At 35.3% G+C, this 23,377-nt stretch overlaps 1 protein-coding gene across 3 annotated transcripts in view; it reads right to left on the minus strand.

Moving 5' to 3' along the window:
* Positions 1-16,175, minus strand: part of LOC149776203 (serine/threonine-protein kinase 16-like) — a 42,831-nt gene extending 26,656 nt beyond the window's left edge. Inside the window, exons 1-4 of one of the 3 annotated variants that reach the window (XM_089942535.1) lie at positions 16,115-16,175; positions 7,378-7,571; positions 4,689-4,929; positions 39-178 (exon numbers count right to left, since the gene is read on the minus strand). In XM_089942535.1, coding sequence (XP_089798661.1) covers positions 39-178; positions 4,689-4,929; positions 7,378-7,487 — 491 coding nt within the window. In that variant the 5' untranslated portion in view covers positions 7,488-7,571; positions 16,115-16,175. Of the gene's footprint in view, positions 1-38; positions 179-4,688; positions 4,930-7,377; positions 7,572-12,636; positions 12,747-16,072 lie in introns of those variants that run through there. The other 2 variants (XM_089942536.1, XM_089942537.1) reach the window with 2 other exon arrangements.
* Positions 16,176-23,377: the final 7,202 nt, after the last annotated feature.

Below are 23,377 nucleotides of genomic sequence, written 5' to 3' on the forward strand. Positions count from 1 at the left end.
TGCTATGTACCTGTGTGAAACAAAAGTATTATATGTACCTGTGTGCATATGGTGGGTTATAGGAGTGCATAACTCTGACTCCATGACAAATTCCCTGGAAAATTTTCCACAGTTGGTGTTCACTCATCTTATCTGATTTCTTCTTTAAAATATCAATTCGATCTTGTATGGATCCTTTCTGAAAACACAAAAGAAGATTTATCATAAATGAAATGTTATTAAGAGATACAAAATAGCATAATTAAGCATACACAATGTACAGACATATTTCTCTGAATTGTTAAAAAGAGAAAAGCTATATGAGCAAATACATATATTTCAGAAAAAATGTTGAAAAAAGTCATATGAATATATATTCTTATTTATGCATCATGGAGAAACTTGTTTTTATTTAAATGAAAAAAATCCATGATTCCATTTACATGATAGAGAGTTGTCAAATTAGAAAATATGCTAAAAAATAATTGCAAAACTTTCAAAGGCAAATATATTAATTGAATAGTATTGGAATATATGGTCTGAGTCAGCTGGTTTTCCATAGAGGGCACTAAAATATGGAGTGAGTATGAACTTCATGCTTCAGCAGAACACATCTTAGGGGCATTGAGTTACTGCATGAAAACTTTTGTTTGCTTGCTCAACAGTAAATAATAAGTTTAAAATTTAGTACACCTAAGCACTGATATTTTTTCCCCCTACTAAATGCTTTCCAACCACTTTAATTCACACACACCCACACACAAAAAAATCAACGGATTTGCAAGATTTGGAAGATCACCCTGTGGGAACATTCAGAAGATGGAATTTCCATCTTAAAATGTAGAACTTGAAAAAATGTATGTTACAAGCCTTTGGGATACCTCTAACATTTTTAAGGGGTGATTTTATGTGACAGCCTGTCACAACAGCTAATCAATCAAAGTCACTCACGCATCAAGAAAACTAGCTGAAATAAACAGCTATTAATTCAGTGTCTTTCATGTGCTACTTTATTTTGGTGAAACCATGCTCATAGAAAATTCACACTCAGAAACTAGTTTCACATCAGATGCCGCCATCAAAACATGCTTGATTCAAGCTTTGTTTTTGCTTCAATTTTTGCTTTAAGCAATGTTTTGTGAAAATAATGCAGTGCAGCAAAGACACTAAAGTAATTACTATTTATCTTAGCTGGTTTTCTTGTCTAAGCAACTAATATATTTAAACTACAACAGATATTTGGAATTGGCACAGAGGGGGCTGAGATCTTAAGTTATGCAGGAAAGTCCATAGTACTCTAAATGCCAATTACACTGGATTGTGAGATCCATTAACAACAACAAAAAGCCAAGCCCCTTATCTCCTGACACATTATATTACTGTGAGATCTGGGTATATAACAATTGTGCTTACACAGAACAACATACATGTTTGTTTAAGTGTCTGCAGAAAGAACAAGTTGATATAGTGCAGAGCAGAAGCACTCAGGCCAAGATGTTTCATATGCTATATCCAACAGGTTCTTTCTCCAGACTCAAAATAAAATTAACATGCAGTATAATCATTATTACAAAACCACTTTTTAGTCTTTCAAATACCTATATCTACACAGTATGAATGAAGTAAGAAACAGTTGAATTTATGGAGGTTCAAATATGATGCATCTGAGAATAATGATACAGAGACATCAGAGAAACACCTAATTATTTCCAATCATGGTGTATAGTACAGAAAAACAAAAACTCAGCATCCTTTTCGAACACAAGATCAACCAAGACAGATTGAATGGGTACTGAATATACTCATAAAATGAGTTCAACTCTGCACATACCCAGATCTACTGCCACATAATGCACCAGCAGATCTGGGTCTGTGCAGTTTGCTAGGAGTAATCAGTAGAACAAACAATATAAACCATGATATCTGCAGGTGCATTATGATACAGTTGATCTGGATCTTTGTCTGCAGTTTGACTCCACTTATAAGCAATTATTTACAGTATGTAATAAACACTATAAATGAACCGACTTGGTTCTATCAATACACCTAAAACAGACTTTAATCAATACTTCATTCAATAGTTCTGGTCCATTAATGACATGCATAACCTTTTTTCAGCTTCATAATTTTTTTTATTGAAAAGAATTGTATGCACTAAGTGAGACACATAACAGGCATGTAAAATCATGCAAACTGATTTGTTTCAAACTGTTTTTGTTACTGGATGGGATTTAATGAAAAACAATGACCTGCTGGCCTTACAACATCATTACAGGTACTTTTACATAAAAGGAAAATGCAAAAACTAAACAAGGATTTTCACAGATGCAGCATTCAAATGTCCCCACCTTTATGATAAAGTTGAAGGACAAACTTCCAAATCAAACACGGACCATAACTCTTGCAAATCTGTTGAAAAATGGTGCAATTCTAAGCTGACCTAGGCCTTTGAAATGTTAAAGGGGACAAAAACCCCAACCTGCACAATTTTATTGTAAACAGAAGGATATTTAGTAGTTTGTGTATATAATCTATCCCGACTATTTTTTCTTTGCATCTATTGTATTTGCACAAACATTTCATACAAAATATTGTCCTGTATTCCGAGATCAAACGGAAAGAACCAGCCCAGAATTTGTTACCTCCCTTCCATACACAAAGGATGTGACGTCATTTGAGACAATTAATGTATAAGAGTTGTATTCAATTTGTGCAGCGAAGTGTCAAGTAGAAACAAGATGGTTCAATGCGCAGCTCTAAACTGTGTGAAAAATAGCAGTTCTGGAACATTCCTCAATTATTTTACTCTTTTTTTATCTCGATCTTTGAAAAGTAGTAAGAAATTATCTACCAAATAAAATAACATTAAAGAAATGTTTACGCTTTTTCATTCAATGTTTCCAACATCAATTTATTATGCACGTTTGATTTTGTATGTAACCGCATCAGATGAATATGCATTTTCTTCCACACTTACGTTCAGACTGTTTTCCACTCATTGTATAATAAACCCCTCCTTCCCATTCTGCATTCACCTTGTTTGTGTAATGCTGATAACAGAAAAATAAATCACTTATAATTGAAAGTCTGTATAAACTCGTTAGATTTCTTATAACTACACACACTGGAACACCACGATAAAATTTTTTAAACAAATGTTACTGTTAACTTTTTGATTGATAAATCTATTATACTAACATTATTCATTAATGTGGTAATTACTCTCAAACTCGGACCGGGCTGATTCGGTACAAATCGCTGATTCTCCAAACTTCAAGCTCATTCAGACCATGTGAAATGTTATTCAGTTTAGTCCAAGATTTAAATGTGACATTTAAATTTTTTTTTTTTAAGATGATCTTCTCATTATGTCCCAAGTAAGTTGAGTAGTTCAAATATGCATTTAAAGTAACAAAATCCCGTTAGTACGCGTGATCATGGTATTGTTATATATAATAAAATAACATAATCATGTTTATTGTGCATTGGCAATTTAATAGTGAAATATTTTTTAAACTTCTTTTTTAAACTTTAAATAGTTTGTTTTATTGAGAAATAATAAAATTACGAACACTGACAAAAAAGAAGAAATAAACTAAATGATGGGCGTAGTACATATGAGCTTTCAGAAGCCGTCCGAATTCTGTGTTGAACTCAATAGCTACCGGATTTCCTGAGTAGGCGTTAATGATGCTTTTTATTGAGTTCAAGTATCATTCATCAATGGTTAGCAAATCTCAATGAAAAATCAGATTAAATTGTACAGTTAGAGAGATAATACTATAACCCTTTGGATAACTGATGTTCAGCAAGAATTCAGCCGAGTTTGGGTTATAGAGGTCCATGCATAAAGTTGTCTCAGGATGACTTTAGTTATTAGGTTGGAACTCTTTCATGTATAAAACTGCAGATGTCACATCATGCTTACACCCGCTCTATTTTTGCAGTTAAAATGCATTTAATGATTTGAAGAGCAGAGCAAAAGGGATAGATACCAGTTCTTTTTCGTTAGTACAGAAGCGGAGTTGATCAAATGGAAAAGTTGAAAAGTTGCAAATTTTAAAGAATTAATAAGTTATTAAGTTGAGGACAAACAACAATAAATAAAGCCTAAACAACCAAGTGGCGACATCTCAGAATTAGTATACATGATCCTTTGGGCGACTTCTCCAGGCACAGTGGGGCGACTTCTCCGACCACCATGGGGCGACTTCTCCTAACACCTAGGACGAGTTCTCCATAATTCATTATCAACAATGCCAGTTTGTACACAGTGTCTCAAATGATGTCACACCCACTATTTTTACAGGGGGAGGGTAGCGCGTTGTTCTATTCAAGACGGATCAGGAGAGATGATCGGTTTTTCATAAATTTCTTCGTAATGAGTAAGAATAAAAGGTACAAATTTTCAGAAAATGAACCTTATACATATAGCAAATTATATACGAAGTTTGCATGAATTTCAGTTTTGCATGTTTGTCCCCTTTAAGTCTCATACCAAATCTGGTTTCAATCCATTTAATCCATCAAGAGGTATAGCGCAGAAATGAAAATTTGTGACTGGATGTGACTCAATGGAATGTGATGTGATGGACAGACATAAGTAACAGCCTGTGCCTCCTCCATGGATATGGCCAAGGAATAAAAAATAATCTCAATGTCTCTCTTCCTTCTGCATGCAACACAAACAAAACATTATTATCTTGTACCCTATAATATGGCATGACAATTAAAACTTCACTCAGGACTTCATATGGCCTTGTATGGCTGCCAACTTTTATCATTGTATGTCCAACTAATGGCACAATATGTGGATCCTGAAATGACCTCATGATCTCCACTTCCCGCATAGCAACCCTCTCATCTTCATCACCATGGCACGTGATTCTTTTCTGTGCCAGAAGCTTGTGTGACACAACATCTTCCAGTAGGTCAATCACACTGAAGCCTCTGCAAGAGAAACCTAATATATACTACATATGAAACAATGTCTGGACTGTTACATTTTCGTGAATTATTTTCTATAATTTGAAAAGTATTGTACTTCCGATGCATTTGCACAGTTTTCCTCCCTAAATGTGAACAAGGAACAAGAAAAGTAAAGAAAATAAAAAACAGAAATTTCCCTTATACCATATTTATTTAATTGCACAAAGGCATCATTTCCGCTCAATATTTGCACATGGTTCTGCAGAACACTGCATCTTATCCCCACACATTAGCAAGGGATGCTGTTATACCCTCCACATGTTTGTCTCTAACTACTTTCCTCCTTGACCATTCTGTGTAGGTTCAATAAACTTGTATATATGTTGACCATGTGGTGGCCATCTGCAAGACGGGTATGATTAGTGGGTTTCTCACCTGAGATACCCTGGAGGGGGTCAAAGGTCAATTATGCAAACATTGCAATAATAGTAACATATCTGATGTTTTTAAAAACAAACTGTACTTGTGTTTGTAGGAGGAAGGCACATAATATTTATAAAAATGTATTAAAAATTTGAGTTACAACCTGAGAGTCACAGTTTGGACAGGGAGGAAAATGGAAACAAATGCATGGTGATTGGGCATGGCATGCCACTGAACTGGCTCTAATTTGACTTTTAAAAACCCATTTAACAAGTATCCCTACCACTTCATCCAACCACTGCAGTGACATCATCATTAAAGAAGTGATAGTTATGTATGTATCTTTGTGTGCCAATATGCCAAGATCAAAACCAAGAGACATTAAAACATAATGTCCTTTAACATGTTTCCATAAATAATAAACTAAGATTAATGAAATAGCCCCACTTTCTAGAAGAGTAAATTGAGAGACCTTAAAATCATTTTGAGTAAAATCTATTAGAAATATATGATATGAAAATTTTCGATGTTATAGTTCACACTTCTTATTTATCAATGATGGAGCTCTAAAAGAAACTATGAACCTTGAGGAACATAATATTAGTATGTTTTCATTAATTTGCATACAGAAAAACTTGATTAATATGGACATTCAAGGGCTAACAAAATTGTTTTCTTTATATACAGGTTTCCCTTTATATCGAGGTTAAAGGTGAAATTGTCCTGGTAAACAACTATTTCAAACTCAAGCAGAATTACATATTATTGTTTACCATTGATTAACTAATCTCAAGTTGTTCTGCTTTAAAGCCGAACTATAACTACTTCCATAGTTTGCCATTGAGTAGCTAATCTCAAGTTGTTCTGCTTTAAAGCTGAACGATACTTCCATAGCTTGCCATGACAAATGTCTACATTTTTTTGTCTTACATATTCTCCCCAACTACCACCTCTGGACCCACCATCACCTTGATTAAGGGGTCATAACCCAAACTGCTAGAAATATCCTAAAATCAATGTGATCTACTTCTGATCTTGGTGAAAGGTACTTCTCATTATGAAGTAACCCAGGAATCTTCAAGTGAAAGTGTCCAAAAAAATGGAAGTAAATGCAAACAATTTAGCACAAAATCTTTACATTCAACATAACAACACTGCAAGCACTCCAAAAGTTACATGTCTTGCCATCTGGTGACAAGCCAAAACATTAGGCAAAACAATATAACTGATTAAGTTGCAGAATTTGGTATTAATACCTGTACTGTGAACTTAAGAAATTAATATTTACCAGTAGGTAAATTTCATACAGTTTAAGATAATGACAATAAGCACAAATCAATGATTTCATTATGTCCCCATCATGAGCATATTTATATTGGTTGAGTAAGCTCCCATATGTACATGTTGGAGCTCTCCACTTTAGAGGTGTACTGAGAACAAATTACAAGAATACATGAACACTGTCATGACTAATTTCAAGTAATTCAAAATGGGCATTTTCCAAACTTAAAACACAATATACAAGATTCTGCTTCATGCAAGGATGGCATTTACATCAATAACTGTTTTCTAGACTGCAAGGCTTTGATTATTAACTGACATAACATTTAAGTTTTGTTTCAGAGACTGATTGAAATTAGAGTTCAAAAGTGATGAGACACTAGTCATGCACAGTGCTAAATTCCAAGGAAATATTATTTTAAGCGAGTTTCCACAGCCAGTTTCCCATGAGACATTCCAGGAATTAGGCATGTACTGTGTGTTATTGTTGTGCAAATTTTGACCAAAATGAGATCATTAGTTAAGGCAAGTGTGTGTGTGTTACATTGAATACAGTTCAAGTTCTTCAAATTGCTTTTTATTTAAATGTTGTTTTGGCACAGCAACACTCTGAAGGTTACAAGTGATCCTACAACACACCATATTGATCCAAACTATCTAACGGTGAGAAACAATGTTATAGACTTCTGGCCACAAGTCAAATGCCTTAACTACTCACTGAACCACCCACTTCTGCAAAGCTTTGCCATTCCAACATGACCTTACCCTTCTGCAAGTCTGGACCTCACAATGTAGCGCCTATTTTCAATTTCGATGGTTTCCTTGCCACAGACGCAACCCATCCTGAAAAGAATACCTAATCCAAGGCCATTCATATGAGACCACACATGGGTATTGCAACAATTTTAAATCAAGGAGCAGGCATCGACAGTTGAAGAGCAGCTAATGGAAGATGTTTTCTGTAACAAAATATAAAACAAAAAGATCTATTTACACAGTGGTAAAGTTGAACCGGTCAGAATGTCTGGAGGGATGAAATGTGTGCAATTTCTAAATGCATAAAATATTAGAATATTTCCTTCTTAAACTATAAACATTAGTTGAAACATGTACTTCAATTAAGAAACTGACATCATATCATTATTTCTGGATTCTTTGATTTGTTACTGGATCATTCTATCCTATTGGTTATATATTCTATGTGTCTACTCTCAACAGATGGACTTAAGTTGTGACACCTTCAAACCCACGCTGCCTGTGCAGTACATATGTATAACACCCCCAAAATGTGCTAGACAAAGGTGTTGTTCCATACAGTTATGTTCTCTAACTGATAAATAGAGCATATGCATCATAAGCATTCCAAGGTGCAACGCCAGGTCTTTAGGGAATGTATAATTAAATAAACAGATTTTCCATAGTGTACAGTCTAAAAATCTTTTTCAACTCGAAGTCTGCATGAATTATGAAATCTGTGCAGAACTGACAGACTTCAAATCGAATGAAACAGACCATTCCAATCATCAAGCATGTGCAACATACAGGCTGAATCGGGCCCATGACCTGATTTTATCCATGTATTTATATCATAGGGTGAGAAAATTACTTATCCAGACCATACCAAGGATGAAGTTGCACATGACGAGAATATATGAATAAATCAACTGTATGTACAAAAATATGCACACATGTATGCTGGAAAAAAATAAGAGATTTAAGTGAAACGTTATACAGTTTTTTTGCATTGAGCAAGAATGTGCACATGACACAGCGTAAGAAATCTCCATGGCATCACTTTAAGCCATTCAGTGGCCAAGTCTATGTGCATGACTCTACTGTTGAAAACATGGGTGGCTGTTGTATAGGCTAGGTATTTGTTAAATTTCATATAAACACATTCCAAGTAAATATAATAAGCTGTAGAAAATAAGAAATCATTGATACACTGCATACTTATTATTAAATGCACTAAACAGTGTCATTTTTAGTTCCAGATTGTTGTTTTGGTACAAGTACTATCCTTCCTGGCTTCACTAGTTTTGTTTCCAAGTAGACATTTTAAAAAATTATTTATTGTAAACTTTCATACAAGAACAGTGTTTTATGCCACTCAACTGTTGTTGTATTTATACACTTATTATTTTAAGTGATGACCAGCAAACCAACAACCCTGAACTATTAATTAAGGCCAAGACTACATATATTTTTTTGTTCAAAGGTGACACACGTTCCACATAATATAGCTGAAATGACCCCTTATTCATTCGATCAAATAAGACTAAAGTTTGATAAAATTAGACAATTTTGGTGAGTGGATGAATATAAATGGAGATAATATACTTTAAAAAGACTTTAAAATTTAAGACAATGAACATGATGCCTAATAAGGTTCCTTATTAATCAGGCCTTCCATAATTCTGCAATGTATACATTTAATTGTTATGATTATATTTATTAGTTTTAGACAGCTTTCCAAGTTCTTTTTAATGTTTTGTCAACAGTCTCTGTGATTTTGCTAGTTTTTTAACATTATCAACACAACCTTATACAGCTGAACTCAACATCTCACTTAAAATTTGTGAGCTTGTACACAGCATTCAACAGTCTCAGCCAATTGACCTAACATACCCACTTATAAGTCAAACCAAATTGCAAACAAAGATCCTGATCTACAGTAGCATAATGCGCCTTTAGACTGGGGTCTTTGTCGTTTGTTCAAAGGATTACTCCTAAAAAACTGCACAGACCCAGATCTGTGATTTCAGAATTGGGTCTATGTGGTTTGCAGTAGGATTCGACTTATAAGCAAATATATGCAGTACCATCTGAAGCTTTATGTCCAGTACCACTATAAAATATACTTTTTGGTTGTCAGCATCCAGTGTCAGCCAGTTATTTTCTGTTCTGAGGTTCAGTTAACATGTACTTTTGCAAATTGTTGGCAGTGGTCCTTTTCAATACCAGAGGCCATTGGTAGTTAGACTAGGAATAGATGTAATTTGTATGGTAATATAAGCTAAAATGACTAAGCAATACCAATGTCCTGATTGACACATTAATGGTGACAAGGAAAGAAAAAAGAATGTTTGAATATACACTGGTTGTTTGTTTGGGGTTGGGGCATGGGGAGGGTCATATCTGATGTCAATTAATGAACACAATTAAGTGGCATTTGTGGCAGAGATATGATGCATTTGTCAGTTGGGATGATGAGTGGGTTATCTGAGCATATATGTTGGTGAAAGGAAACCTGTACTCTGGTAAAATTCAGAATGTCAGTGTATAATACATTGGGATATCCATTAATAGGAACCATGAATGCAGTATACATGACTGCCCTGCACATTCATCCAAAACATATTCTACAACAAGCTATTAAACACAGGTGGCATACAATGTTTAAAAAGTTAATTTAGTAACAAATAAATGACTGTTGTGAAGTCTTGTAATTCTTGTGTCTTTGTAAAAATATTATACTCATGAAAACCGAAAAGTTAACAAAACAAAATTTGATTTTTTAATTTAAGGCAGGCAGGGTTTTGTTTAGGACATTTTCAAAAGCATCAATTTTCACCCTGTAAGTTTTTAAACCGTCAGTGTCAGGCAAGAAAAGTGCATGGTCATTCAGATTTGATAAAATGAAGACAACAATAACCAATGAAGTGCCTACATACATACATACATACATACAAACATACATACATATGTAGATAGATCAATAGGACCAATATGTTTTCTGTGATATTCTGATATTTTCTCTTGTATTTTTGGTGTCTGCAGAAATCTTTTTTCAGATTGTGCTATTATTTAAGTTTTCTATTTACATTCATCATCTACTTTCTTTCATGATTCCCAACACGCTATTGTTGTTTTTGCAGAATTCCCAGCACCCTGTTGTTTTTTTTATAAGTCCCAAAACTATGTTGCTTGTTTTTTGTAATTTCCAACATCCTTTTGTTGCTTTTATTTTGTAATGATAGTACAATACCATACTGTGGATTTGTAGAAGTTGTTTTCTTTCAGAAACTGAGTCCAGTACATTATAAATATGGCCTCGAAAATATATCACATACAATACTATTGGTTGACAGCAAAAGTTACTGGCATTGCTGCCAGACAAAAATCCCCCTTTTTCCCAAGCCATTTTCATGGTTCAAATAATTACCTGGTCTCGTGTCAGAAAACAAAAGACAAATCTAACAATTTTTTATCTAAGAGTATCTACTATGCGCTCTTGATTGGTGACCAAGCTAATTAAAATCAGCAGGACATTTCTGTCAGTCAATGAATATGATCAGTTTATGCTTCTTCGGCAATAAGTGTACCTGGATTAAATTTTCAACCTTACAATAACATGGTAGAGAGACTCTTCAAGTACATGTAATTGTCAAAAAAAAACAACCAGTGTCATACTGCACTCTACCATCTGAAGAATAATTTGTCATACGAGTCAGTTTCTTTACTTTTAACAGTTTGTTGACTTAGCAAATGTATGGGCAGCATTCTTGTTATCTGTGTCTTCCATTACAGGACTCCACCATTATTCAAATTAACTTATACTCCATTTCATTGTACAGAACAGTGTTGCTTTGCAGTCATCATTTTTCACAACAAATTTGAATTTTCTCAACACCATACAGGATTTCTGCATAGCACAGCAACCCTCAAAACCAATTAAATGATCTGGGTTAAAATCAATATGGCTTAAGGCTGATATCTGTATTAGTATTTCATTTCAAGTGAAATGATTTTACTTTCCAGCGGCTTTTCACTATTCACAAACTTTTTTAATGTACCATCTTATTCAACCATTAGAACTGCTTCTCCCACTCTGGTCTCTAAGTATATATGTTCACAGTTAGGCCACCAATTTTGTCAGTGTCCTTCACCATAGTAGAGTCAGAGAGCATTAAATATACATTCCAAGTTCGAGTTTTCTTTTTGTCTTCACTTAAGTTTCTTACTATGTCTATCGCTTTACCTTTTATTAGCGTTAGTGTCATTTTCATCACAAGTCCATTTCCTAAAAAATGAAAACAGATTTTGCCAACTCGTTTTTATGAATCAAAGTACTTTTTTGCACTCTTTTAAAAAATGCCAAAAGACACTGTAGTGCCCAAGTCTAAATCACACAAATTCATCAATTAGTAGTTATTATTACAAGCAGCAGTATCATTATAATTACTGCATATTAAAAATTGGACAGTATAGTCCAATTTAAATTCTGTGAAAGCTTTATTACTTTTATGCATTATATATGTGTCGTCACCAATTTAAACACCGTTAAACAATAGGCATTATTATTTGCTTAACAGTTGCAGGTACATACATAAACAGTCAATAGAAGGGGCCACGAGTGGCTGAGTGGTTAAAGTGCTCACCATTACGGATCACTGCCATCTCACCTCTGTCTGTGTGGGTTCGAGTCTCGGGTTCGGCCTATGTGGGTACGTGAGAAAGCTTGCCAGTAGCATCTCGTGGGTCGGTGGTTCTTTCTGGGGTTTTCCCAGGTTCTTCCTCCACCATTAATACTGGCTGCCATGTATAGCCTATCTTGTGCTGAAAAATGGCATTAAACCCCACAACAACAACAACAACAACAGTCAATAGAACATGTGTTTCTTTGATGTCATCACATCAGAAAATGGTTAATTAGTCATACTGGACAGATGAGGGTTTACCTAAGTTTAGCCATTAGCTATTCCAGAGTATGGCCATAGTTGACAAAAAAAATAAAAAACAGATGAAAATAAAGAAATGGGGATGCATTATATGGAGAAAAGGTGCATCTTCTAAGAATTTAATGCATAATTTGAAGCTCAGATACCTGACAGACCTGTTGATGCATCCAAAACTAAAAGTATACATACCCGGTATTTTTATGTGGATTTCAGGATCCCTGATAACCCTTACCCTGTTTTGTAAGCTTGGGATGTGTTCAATTCAGGCAGTCTAAAATCAATCACAACAATCTTTTATAATTATTTTCTTACATCTTTTAATATACCTTAAGGGCAAGTTTACCTCAGTGAGATTTTTTTCTTGCATCAAGGATTTAAAGTAAGAGTCACTGGCACATGGGCACCGCCTAAAATTAACCTTGATCATTAAACATCATGTAGGCACAAGTTCTGTTACAAATATAAATGTCAATGGTTAGCACATCATTCTGTTATAATACTAATTTTAGGGTGACAACTCGAAACAATATCTATCACACAGCAGTCTGTATAGACTAGTGCACATTTAAAGTGTTGTGCCTCTGTTGATCTAAGATAAAATATTACTTGTTCTAAAATTGTATACTTATGTAGTTTTTACCAGAGTCTGTTCATTCTTGATTATTTTTTTGTCATCTGCACCTTAGCTATCACCAGAAAACCTCCAGATGAAAATTATTGAGAATTATGGACTTTCAGGTCTAATCATTACCGGTGCATGAAGTATTACATTTTTCCCTCTAATATGTAGTAGTTTCCTTGTGACATAATAGTACATGACATTCCATCGGGTTTACACTGGATCACACCTCATCTAAAAATGTTCATGTACTTTAACAATGGTTCTGCTGCATGTATTTCCTAGGACCTGTTATGTAACTGTTACTTTTCAGGCTGTATGAGGAAATAATTGTACAGTTTTTCAAATGTACTGTTATACTGGATGAGTCCCAAAGGGGGAAGTCTAATGTGACGATATATTTGAAAAACTGTACAACTATTTCTCCATAGGAGTATGGATACATCTGATTTGTTCCACAGCACATTTAATTTAACAATGTTAAAAAATGCATTTTTGTGATTTTAGAGGCAGATTAACATTTAAACTGCATTTTGTTCATTACTTCATCTAAAAGACAATTCTCATTTCACGTGTTTAGGCTCGAATAAACAGTAACACAAGAAAGAGTGAAAACAACAAGCTTTGAAAAATACAATTTATTTCCCTGGAAAATTCTGTAAAAATGAAAAAATTATGAACTTATGGTTTTAAGAATCAAATCCAAAAATAATCCAGGAATAAAATTTTTGAAGTTCTAATTACAAAATGTTCTTCTGATTTCAAGTTCAAATCTCGACCGAGAATCCAAGATGGAAGACAATTACGAATGCTGTAACCTGTGGTGTTGAAGTCTACAGTTCCTTGTAGAAACAAGAATTATTGCTCCAGTTTTAGAAATCTAAATAAATTTCTTATAAGAACTGTCTTTGATTAAGAATCTCACATGAGCACATGTATTTTCCAGGAAAAAAGAATTAATCCTTTTGAATCCAAATAATTTGAAATAACTCCAATCCAAGTAATTTGAAATAACTCCAAAATGCACAACATACAACTTCCAGTGTAAAAGCCCAACTTCTACTGAGAATAATTCCCCAAAACAAAGGTTATATCGTCTTCTTAAACATAAACAGTAGGTCACGTGATCATGTTCTGGAAGCTCATAGAAATTAGGTACTTGTTAAAGATCACGTCCACCCAGTGCGGCCCTGATGAAAACCAATCATTTACTCTAAGAAATATAAAAAAATGTAAAAATTGTTTAAACACATAGTCCCATCATGACCTCAACAACAACCAATCATTTTGAAATAAAAATAGAACTTGTTTACGTGGTTGCTACAAATTTTGAATCAAGGTCAGGATTTAGATCAACACCTGGTGTTTATAAACTAACAGTCAAGGTCAAATTATTTTCTGAAAAAAGTATCATCTCTGGTGAATAAATTTATATTACAATAGCATGTAATAAAAAAATTAAAACTGAAAACAATTAAATTGAAATAAATATATATTCAATCAGGTATAATTAAATCAAATATACATAACAACAAAGGCCCATTCCAACATGTTGAACTTTCTTACTACCCTGAAGAAGAAAAAAATCACACCATTCTTTATATCCACTGGGTGTTTCAATATCTCATGACCAAGTAGTACAAGTCACCGCTCCAGTGGCCTAGTGGTTAGAGCATCCGCCTCGGATGCGGGAGGTCATGGGTTCGATCCCCGGCCGAGTCATACCAAAGACTTACAAAAATGGTACTAACAGCTGCCTTGCAAGCTCTGCATTAAGAGGTTAGTGTTAGGACTGGTCGGCCTGGTGTCAGGATAATGTGACTGGGTGGGACATCATGCTACATGTCTGATGCATGATGCCCCAGTGCTAGACATCACTATAAACTGTCACACTGCAGACATCGTAGTGATATGACTGAAAAATTGTTAAAGCTATGTTAAAAATCCAATCACACGCACACACAGTACAAGTCAAGTGTCTGTTAACCTGGAAAAATGACCTCAACATCTTTGTATGTGCACTGGTTTCAATCACATGACCAAGTAGCCCAGGACAGTTGCTCTAAACAGTGGGAAAATGGTGCTAAGAGCTATTTAGTGAGCATGTAGATAACATGAGTTGCAATATATGGAATAGTGATGATGACCAGCCATACTGATGATGCAGACAACATAGCCATATCTCAAATGGGCAATGCTCTCAAGGATATTGGAACTGTGAAGGATTTTACAGAATCACAAACCTTGGAAAGGTACTTTCTAGTGGATTTACTTGTACGAGACTAATGTTTCAGAAAGCATTAAAAAAAATCTTGCAAATTACTGGTGATTCTCATATGGATGGACATCTGAAAATGTTCCTGGTGTGGAAAATTTGCAAAAATGTGAATACTATGTTGCAGCTAAAATGACAAAAGAAATATGTACTCCTGAAGTGCTATTATCAAAAAGTGCCTGTAACTCAGCAGCTGATAATAAGAACACTTTCAGGATCATAATTTCATTTCAAATTACTATATTCTGAGATAAACAATAAAGTAACAAAGGAAACAAAAACTGACATTTCTACAAAATATTTATTGTAATTCTCTGTGTGTTTGGAGCACAGCTGTTATGCCAGCCACGTCTAAAAATAGAATATACCTATCATAAAACTCTAAATGGACATATAGGCAGCCATGAATTCCATAATTATCATGTAAAAATTCATATCCATAAGCAGCAAAATGAACTAAATAATTAGCATTTAAGGGAATGTGTATCCAGACTCTCAAAAATGACACCCATTGCTGAAATGGTCATTACCACAAGCCCATGTGACCTGTATGACTTGTACTTAACAGGAATACACACTGCTTGTTATTCCAGTAGCGGTTGAGTATAATGACCACGAATACGAGTGTGCATACCGAGTATGAATATCCACATTAGATTCATCACGCATATCAATTTACTAATAAACGCACAAACAGATCACATATATCCATACACACACGTTGCATTGGCCATTCGGTGCTGCAAAACCAACACTAAGCTGAATGACACGTAAGTCACGATTGTGATATCATTTGATCTGCACAATTTAGTATCATTTCAAACAAGGTTTAACGCATAAAACTGTCAAAACAAAGTTTGAGTCGTGCATTAAAAAATGTCGTACTGTTTGATGAATGGTTACAGAACTTTCTGTCCTATTTCTTACATGAAAGTAATGTAGATACGTCAGATGTTTTCTTCGTGATATAAACAGGAAATTACCGTTGACTGACTAGGAAGTAAACGAACGCATTGCGGTGGCTAAAGAATTACCTGAACTGGAGTAACCACCCTAACGGACATGAATTCCTCATATTATATATTTTTATAAGGAAAATCCTATCGAATGATATGTATTTCCTTCTTCGACCGCACAGTGCTTATTCCGTAAGCTTGGCATAACCTACTAAGCCAGAAAAAAAAAATTGCTCAATTTACATGCATGCTAAAATGCGCTGCAAGCATTAAAGAGAGTAACTACAATATATATATATATATATATATATATATATATATATATATATATATATATATATATATATACGAGAAAGAGAAAAAACAATTGAAACATTTCAACGTATACTTATTACTCAGTAACACACTGAGATGAACCAACAATCAAATAATAATAATAATAATAATACATTTATTTACAGGCGATCGGCAAATAACACACACACGTTATATATATATATATATATATATATATATATATATATATATATATATATATATATATATATATATATATATCTGGGGGAGGGGGATTAGAGCATTTCCGAGTCAACTATTACTCAGTAAAACAGTGAGATGACCCAAAATTCAAATAATAATAATAATAATAATAATAATACATTTATTTAGAGACGATCGGCAAACAACACTTATATATATATATATATATATATATATATATATATATATATATATATATATATATATATCCCTGACCTTTATTACGAATTAGTGAATTTTTCATTAGAAAGGATCTGTTTTCCAGAACAATCTGTTGCATCATAGGTAAGGTAACAGTTTGTATATAAATAGAGACATTGTAAACAAAAGCATCATTCCTGCTTTATGATCATTCTCTGGAATAATTTGTAGTTGTGTTCAGATATAAGTTGAGAGGAATTATTTATTTAACTTACTCACTGGAATTACAAAGTGCTCATTGACTTTTTGGACTAAAACAGTCCTTTGCAACTACTGAAGAATAATTCAAGGACATTCTAAATTATTTAATTGTCATAAATCAAGACATTCAAGACTATCGGAATAAGTTTGAAACATTATATGGTTTTAAACTTATTTGAATTTTAACTTGTTATTGAAGGTAAAAAATTAGTTTATGTTACTATACTACATGGTTTTGCATTATTTCTGATACAAATTTTAAGACCTACAGCCGTAACTATATATATATATATATATATATATATATATATATATATATATATATATATATATTGGCACAATACATACATAAATACATAAAAACAGGTGTAATACAATAACTTAAAGACTTAAAGTTACATGAGCCCACAAGGATGCCCACGAGAATTTACAAAAAAAAAGAAAAGATTTCCAGTGGGGCCCTGAGGGTTCCAGATTTTGGGGGCAGGGTACAAACTAAAACTTTATGTTCAACCAAGCTGAGAAATTAAAATTCAGTGTGAAAACTTATTTCAGTGTTCAAAGTAAAGTTTATGTTAAATCGTTATAAACAGCTGATTTCAGAGGTAAGAATAATGCTGAATAAAAAAAAAACTTCATTCATTGTAATAAAATATCATTGAACTATGTTATCTTGATTTGCTTTGTTTTAAACGGTATGAATTAACAGCCTATTTTATAATATGTACCTTTGATATGGCTTTATTAAAAATAGGCAACATGATAATATATAATACTAAACTTCCGTCACTACAATGATGTGACATTTACAGGTTTCATAGGGTCAGCTCCAGGCTCCTCTCTCAGTCGTAAGCCTGTGTGCCATATGATTGCATTAGTATGAGAAAACGGAGTGTGTTTCCTGTGTTTTAGTCAAATGTAATCAAGCCAGCAAAGTAGTCTAAGCTTTGTGTTGTGTTTTCATGCAAAGTGTGACAGGTAATATATTCCAGTCATTTATGGTGCCATAAAACAATGTCGTCGAAACCACACAACTAATATATGGTGTAACAATTAAATTTACTACCCCAGGTGACAAACTAGTAATAGTCACTGATATTCAAAAATCTATGGCTCATGTAAGATGGACATTTCTTTTCTTAAAGGAAAAAAACTTTCTTTATTGTTTCACTCTAAAATCCACTTCCACTTCTTTTAAGTGCATACTGTCTGTCGAGTGACTTGAGTTGAAGGATACCTAGTTTTATTCTGGCTTTATGGAGTTTGTTTTTGCGATTTTTCTTACCAAACCCGGCATACCACGAAGAACAAGACATTTTAAAGATATCTCTTAGACAGAGGATTAAAACTGCTTTACTCCTAGAATACATTAATGTGCATTAAAACTATTTCATCCCATTAGTGACAGCAGGAGATATTATTCTCTTACGACAGAAACTAATGAAAAATTATAATTAAATACTCTCTCAATGCCTGCCTGCTACTTATTACCCGACTACACTTTAAAGCGACTTGTCACCATATTACACGTAGTCAAGCTCTGAATTTAGACGGAGCAAACTCTATGTACGTCGAAGCTTGAATTTTGTTTAAAACTGATTTTCAGTCCATTCTACATTCAACACACCCTTAAAACTCACGATTTTTGATTATTTGTATCAAATAAAAAAACAATACAAAGTAAATTTATGAAAATGTATAAAGCAGTGTTCTTTAAGTGACAACCAAAATTTTAACAATTAATATTAAAGCTTCTATGCCGCAGTTTCCTGCAAAACGTCGTATATGCCAAAGTATCAGAATAATACTGAATCTGGAAAGATACTAGTCCTAACATCGTTGGGTTCCATTAAAAACAAATAATATCGACGTTTCATCACATTATCAACCATGTAATTTATCCCTCGAACTGAGAAACCCTGCCATTTTTCACATTTGTACAAATTAATCTGGTGTTGATCGGCGACGTCCGTGGGTCAACCGATTTCAGTCGAATGCTGGAACATGATTTGATGTCTCCTTTGTGAACATAGGAAGCCAACGCCACGCGATGTCGGATACGGTAAGGCAGTGCTGTCCAACCTTTATGACACCATAGGTCACTGAAAAATGTTTTTCTTGAAGCCGATGGCCGCAGCAGAAAGCTGAAAAGCAGCGACTATATAGCTGTTTGACCTCTGGCGGGCCATTTTAAATCAGCCGTCGGGCCGCGGGTTGGACAGCACTGCGGTAAAGGATCGTTATGTGATATAATATTCTCATTTTGCTTTTTCTATGACGCAGTACTTGGCTTAGCATTTACGAGTATTTTTTCTTTAAAGGCATAACTGGCGTACATTATTTTTTTTACAAGTCCGTATAGTATGCTTACCATTCAGTATGTAAATCCAAAACACCAGGGTTTGTCTTCAGCCCATGTTCACCTTCAAAGTTTATCAGCACTCCAGCTAATCACCAATATTCACCCAAGTCTTATAATTATCTAATACACGCTGTTTCTTCTCAGATCCACTTAACGGAATTTGTCGAATATATCACATCACTACTTTATAAGCCACTTCCGAATAACAACGGAATTACGAGCGACATTAGTGACTAAATTAAGGGGTGGCACCTCTTAATTCTAAACTGATTATCGGAAATTTTTGCAACAGAAGAAAGAATCAGAACAAGCTTTCCTCCTTCAACAGCAACAGCGAGAAGAAGAGGCAAGAAGAAGGAAACGACAATAAGAAGAAGAATCAGCAGAGAAGAAACAATGTCTAGGAGAGAAGGAGAACAATGAAAGTCAAACAGTGACGGTACTCTTAAACATTTTAGTTAAGGAGTCTGAAACAAATGTATCAGGCTTCTTTAATACGACCCAAGAAAAAAAGACCTTCCTCAGCCAAACAACCCAACCCTGTTACTACGCATGTGATACCACTAATAGTGATATCAAGCCAAAGAATATGATCGCTTGAGACTTTCCATTCATCACGATAGTTTGAAGTCCCATGTTTGGATCGAACTTAGCAGTCCATCAGAATTGACACCTTCCAAAGTCATCGATAAGATTCAATACGTGCAATAATCCAACAACAAGTTTCACATCAACGATGGAAAAGCGACACTGTTCATGACCCACGTTTTTCTTCCCCAAGGGACCGGATGCAAAAAGAGGGTTTTGCTTGACGACCTTCGCACCACCAAAAAGTGTCTCGTCCAAATTAACAACCCTCAAGACCAGATGTGTTTAGCCCATGCTATCGTGATGGGACGAACGTATGCCGACAGGAACGATCTGGTACAATGGAAAAGAGCTTGGCAAACTATTCAAAAATTGAACAGAGGCAAACAACCAAGAGAAGCAGAACTCTTGTTACAGCAAGCGGGCCTATCCAAAGACACACCCTGTGGCATTCCTGAAATGCAAACATTGCAAGAAGTCTTGGCCCCATGCTACACCTTGAAAGTACACTCTCAAGAAGTTCGCGGACCTTTCTTGTTTCGAGGCAAAAAATTTCAAAGACGGAAAATACATTCACGTCTTTTATCACGATAAACAGTTCGATGCCATCACCAGTATTGTCCCATTTCTTGGATACAATTATTACTGTAAGAAATGTGACTATTGTTATAACAATCGAGAGAAACACAAGCATTATGGATCGAAATGCTCAGAATGTTTGGCCTCTAAACCCTGTCTGCACGAAGGACAACAACGAGTGCACTGCACTGCTTGTCAGCGAACATTTGTCAGCCCTGCCTGTTACCAACAACATTTGAAGATGCAAGGTTTACAGAAGAAAAGTGCTTGTCAACTGCTGATATTGTGTCTTGCTTGTGGATAAGGCATACGTACCAATAATGTCAGGGCACACGTATCTTCAGGAAAGAAACGATGTCACATTTGTCACCAAATCGCGCACTTGGAACACGAACGCTACATTCAGAAATACCATTCCCAGCATCAAGAGAAAGATATTGACCAGATAAAAGGGAATTTCATCTTTTTCTATTTAGAATCCATGCAAGAGACCGGCATTCACATTCCTAATTTCTATGTGGCTCATCGAGCGTGCGGTAAGTGCATCCAAGAGCCTATCTTTAGTCACTGCCCTCACTGCAGTAAGATTCCTGGAGAACATGTTAACATCTTTCGGGGACGCAACACACTAACCGATTTCGACCGATGGATCTTAGACCCATCGACGAGACGTGGAGCCAAGAGGACATCGAACGTTACGGAGATTGTTATCGCCATACCACGGTAATAGCTCACAATTTTTCGAGATATGATGGGCAGTTTCTTCTCAGATACTATACGGAACAAAGTACCGAACGGACTTTGAACAGAGCCAAAATAATTTCCATGCAAGTCCGACATGGACATTTTAAAGGTTCGATGAGTTACTTGACCATACCTTTGAGCCGAATGCCTAAAACGTTTGGAATGACAAATGGCCAAAAGCTATTTTCCACCCTTTTACAATACCGGAGCCAATCAATATGATATTATACACCATTTGCCTGAGGCTCAGTACTACGACCCCGACAACATGCGTACTGAACAACGAGAAGCTTTCTACGCTTGGTATCAGACTCACGCCTCGATCCCCTTCGACTTTCGGGAAGACATTTTAAAGTATTGTCGTTCCAACGTGGACATTTTAAGGGGTTGCTGTGGAAAATTTCGAGAATTATTCATGGAACACGGATGGATCGATCCTACGAAAGAAGCCTGCACCATCGCAACGACTTACAACATCAGAATATACACACCCAGTTGCAAGTGACTCCCATTGTCGGTAATTTAACTACTCCTACCCAAGGAATGATGCAAACATCTATCAAATCACCTTAAGATATTCATCATCATCATCATTCAGGCAGTGGACAGCGACAGAGCAGGACGTCAAACCAGCAGCGGTGAAGAAAGAGCGGGAAAAAGCAAGAAACACGTGCGTTAGGAGTGCAGAACAAAGAATGCACCCACAGCACTGGAAATAGTACAGAAAAATACTCTACTGCTTAATTACTCCCTTCACTAGAACAACCTTGCTGATTTGAGACGTGACACTGAAGAAATAATTGCAGTACTGGAAATTCACCTAGGCCTGACAAGAGTGACGGAGGTAAAGTTGTACGCAGTGCAGCCCTCTAATGGAGGGCAAGCTATGAAGAGCGAACCACCAGAACCAAGTCAGTGTTACCGTGAAGATTACATAAAGCTGGGGGCGAAAAGTATGGAGCGCTGGAGTCCAATGGAAGTCTATGGAGTGGTCCTTTAGTGTGGCTGCCCAAAGGATACCATAAGGATTTGAGGTGATAAACCTACTTGACCGCATGGCTTTGCAATACCGGAATCCTGAAACCTGTCAACAATAGCAGTCTATGAAGAAGGAAGGAAGAACAAAGAATGCTAACATTGCCTAAATGATACACGGCTTTCATTTGGTAGAAAGCCGTATTTGATAATACTTTATTTAAACCAGATTCGACCTTATTGGGTACCGCCGAAAAAATTTTCTTACACTGATTATTTACTTATGCGTGATTCTAACTTTCACAAGTCACTTTGACTTAACTGATTGGTTTATTTTTAGAAATTTAAAAGTACACTACGTACGCAAAATTTTTTAACTTGTTCGATCAAAATGTATTCAAAATTGATACAACTCAAAAAATTTGACTAATTGCAGAGGTGGCTTACACATTATTGGTATTTTTATTGCCCATTAGTATAACTGGACTCGATTTGAAATAAGTACGGGCTGGCGTTTCGGGAAGTACACAACATCCATGGCTGGCTTGCTGAGCACCTCGTCCTCCTTTACCACGCTCGGATTTCGTACAAAAGTGGCAAGATGTGGAACGATTTCCGCTTGCCACAAGCCCAGGTGTCCTAAATGTGACGTAGTAGCTGGCCAATGGCTGCTGACGTTACATACTGCTTGGGTTGACACCTGGGGCAACTAAAAGCAAACTGAATACATGAGTGTGGGTTTGCACTATTCCTACTCATATCTTAGGCTTTACATTTAGTATCGTTTGGGCACGCCACTACTGTCTACGAACTAACGGCCCAATCAATTAGTACTCTGTGAGTACATAAATGCCTGAGGGGTGTGGCACCATTCCTCCCCTCAGGAGTAATTAATTATTGCACCGTGTGCAAATAAACCAGAGGTACATGTCTATTGCAGACGAACACCTCTATAATTCAATTAAACAAACAAACAAACTGTGTAAGGTTTGGTGACAGGGAACGTTTTCCTTCACGTCCGCGATTAACAAATATAAAGCAAAA

Source organism: Sinohyriopsis cumingii, chromosome 18 (genome assembly GCF_028554795.1).
Source record: "Sinohyriopsis cumingii isolate HCF-2022 chromosome 18, ASM2855479v2, whole genome shotgun sequence".
Lineage (NCBI taxonomy): Eukaryota > Metazoa > Mollusca > Bivalvia > Unionida > Unionidae > Sinohyriopsis > Sinohyriopsis cumingii.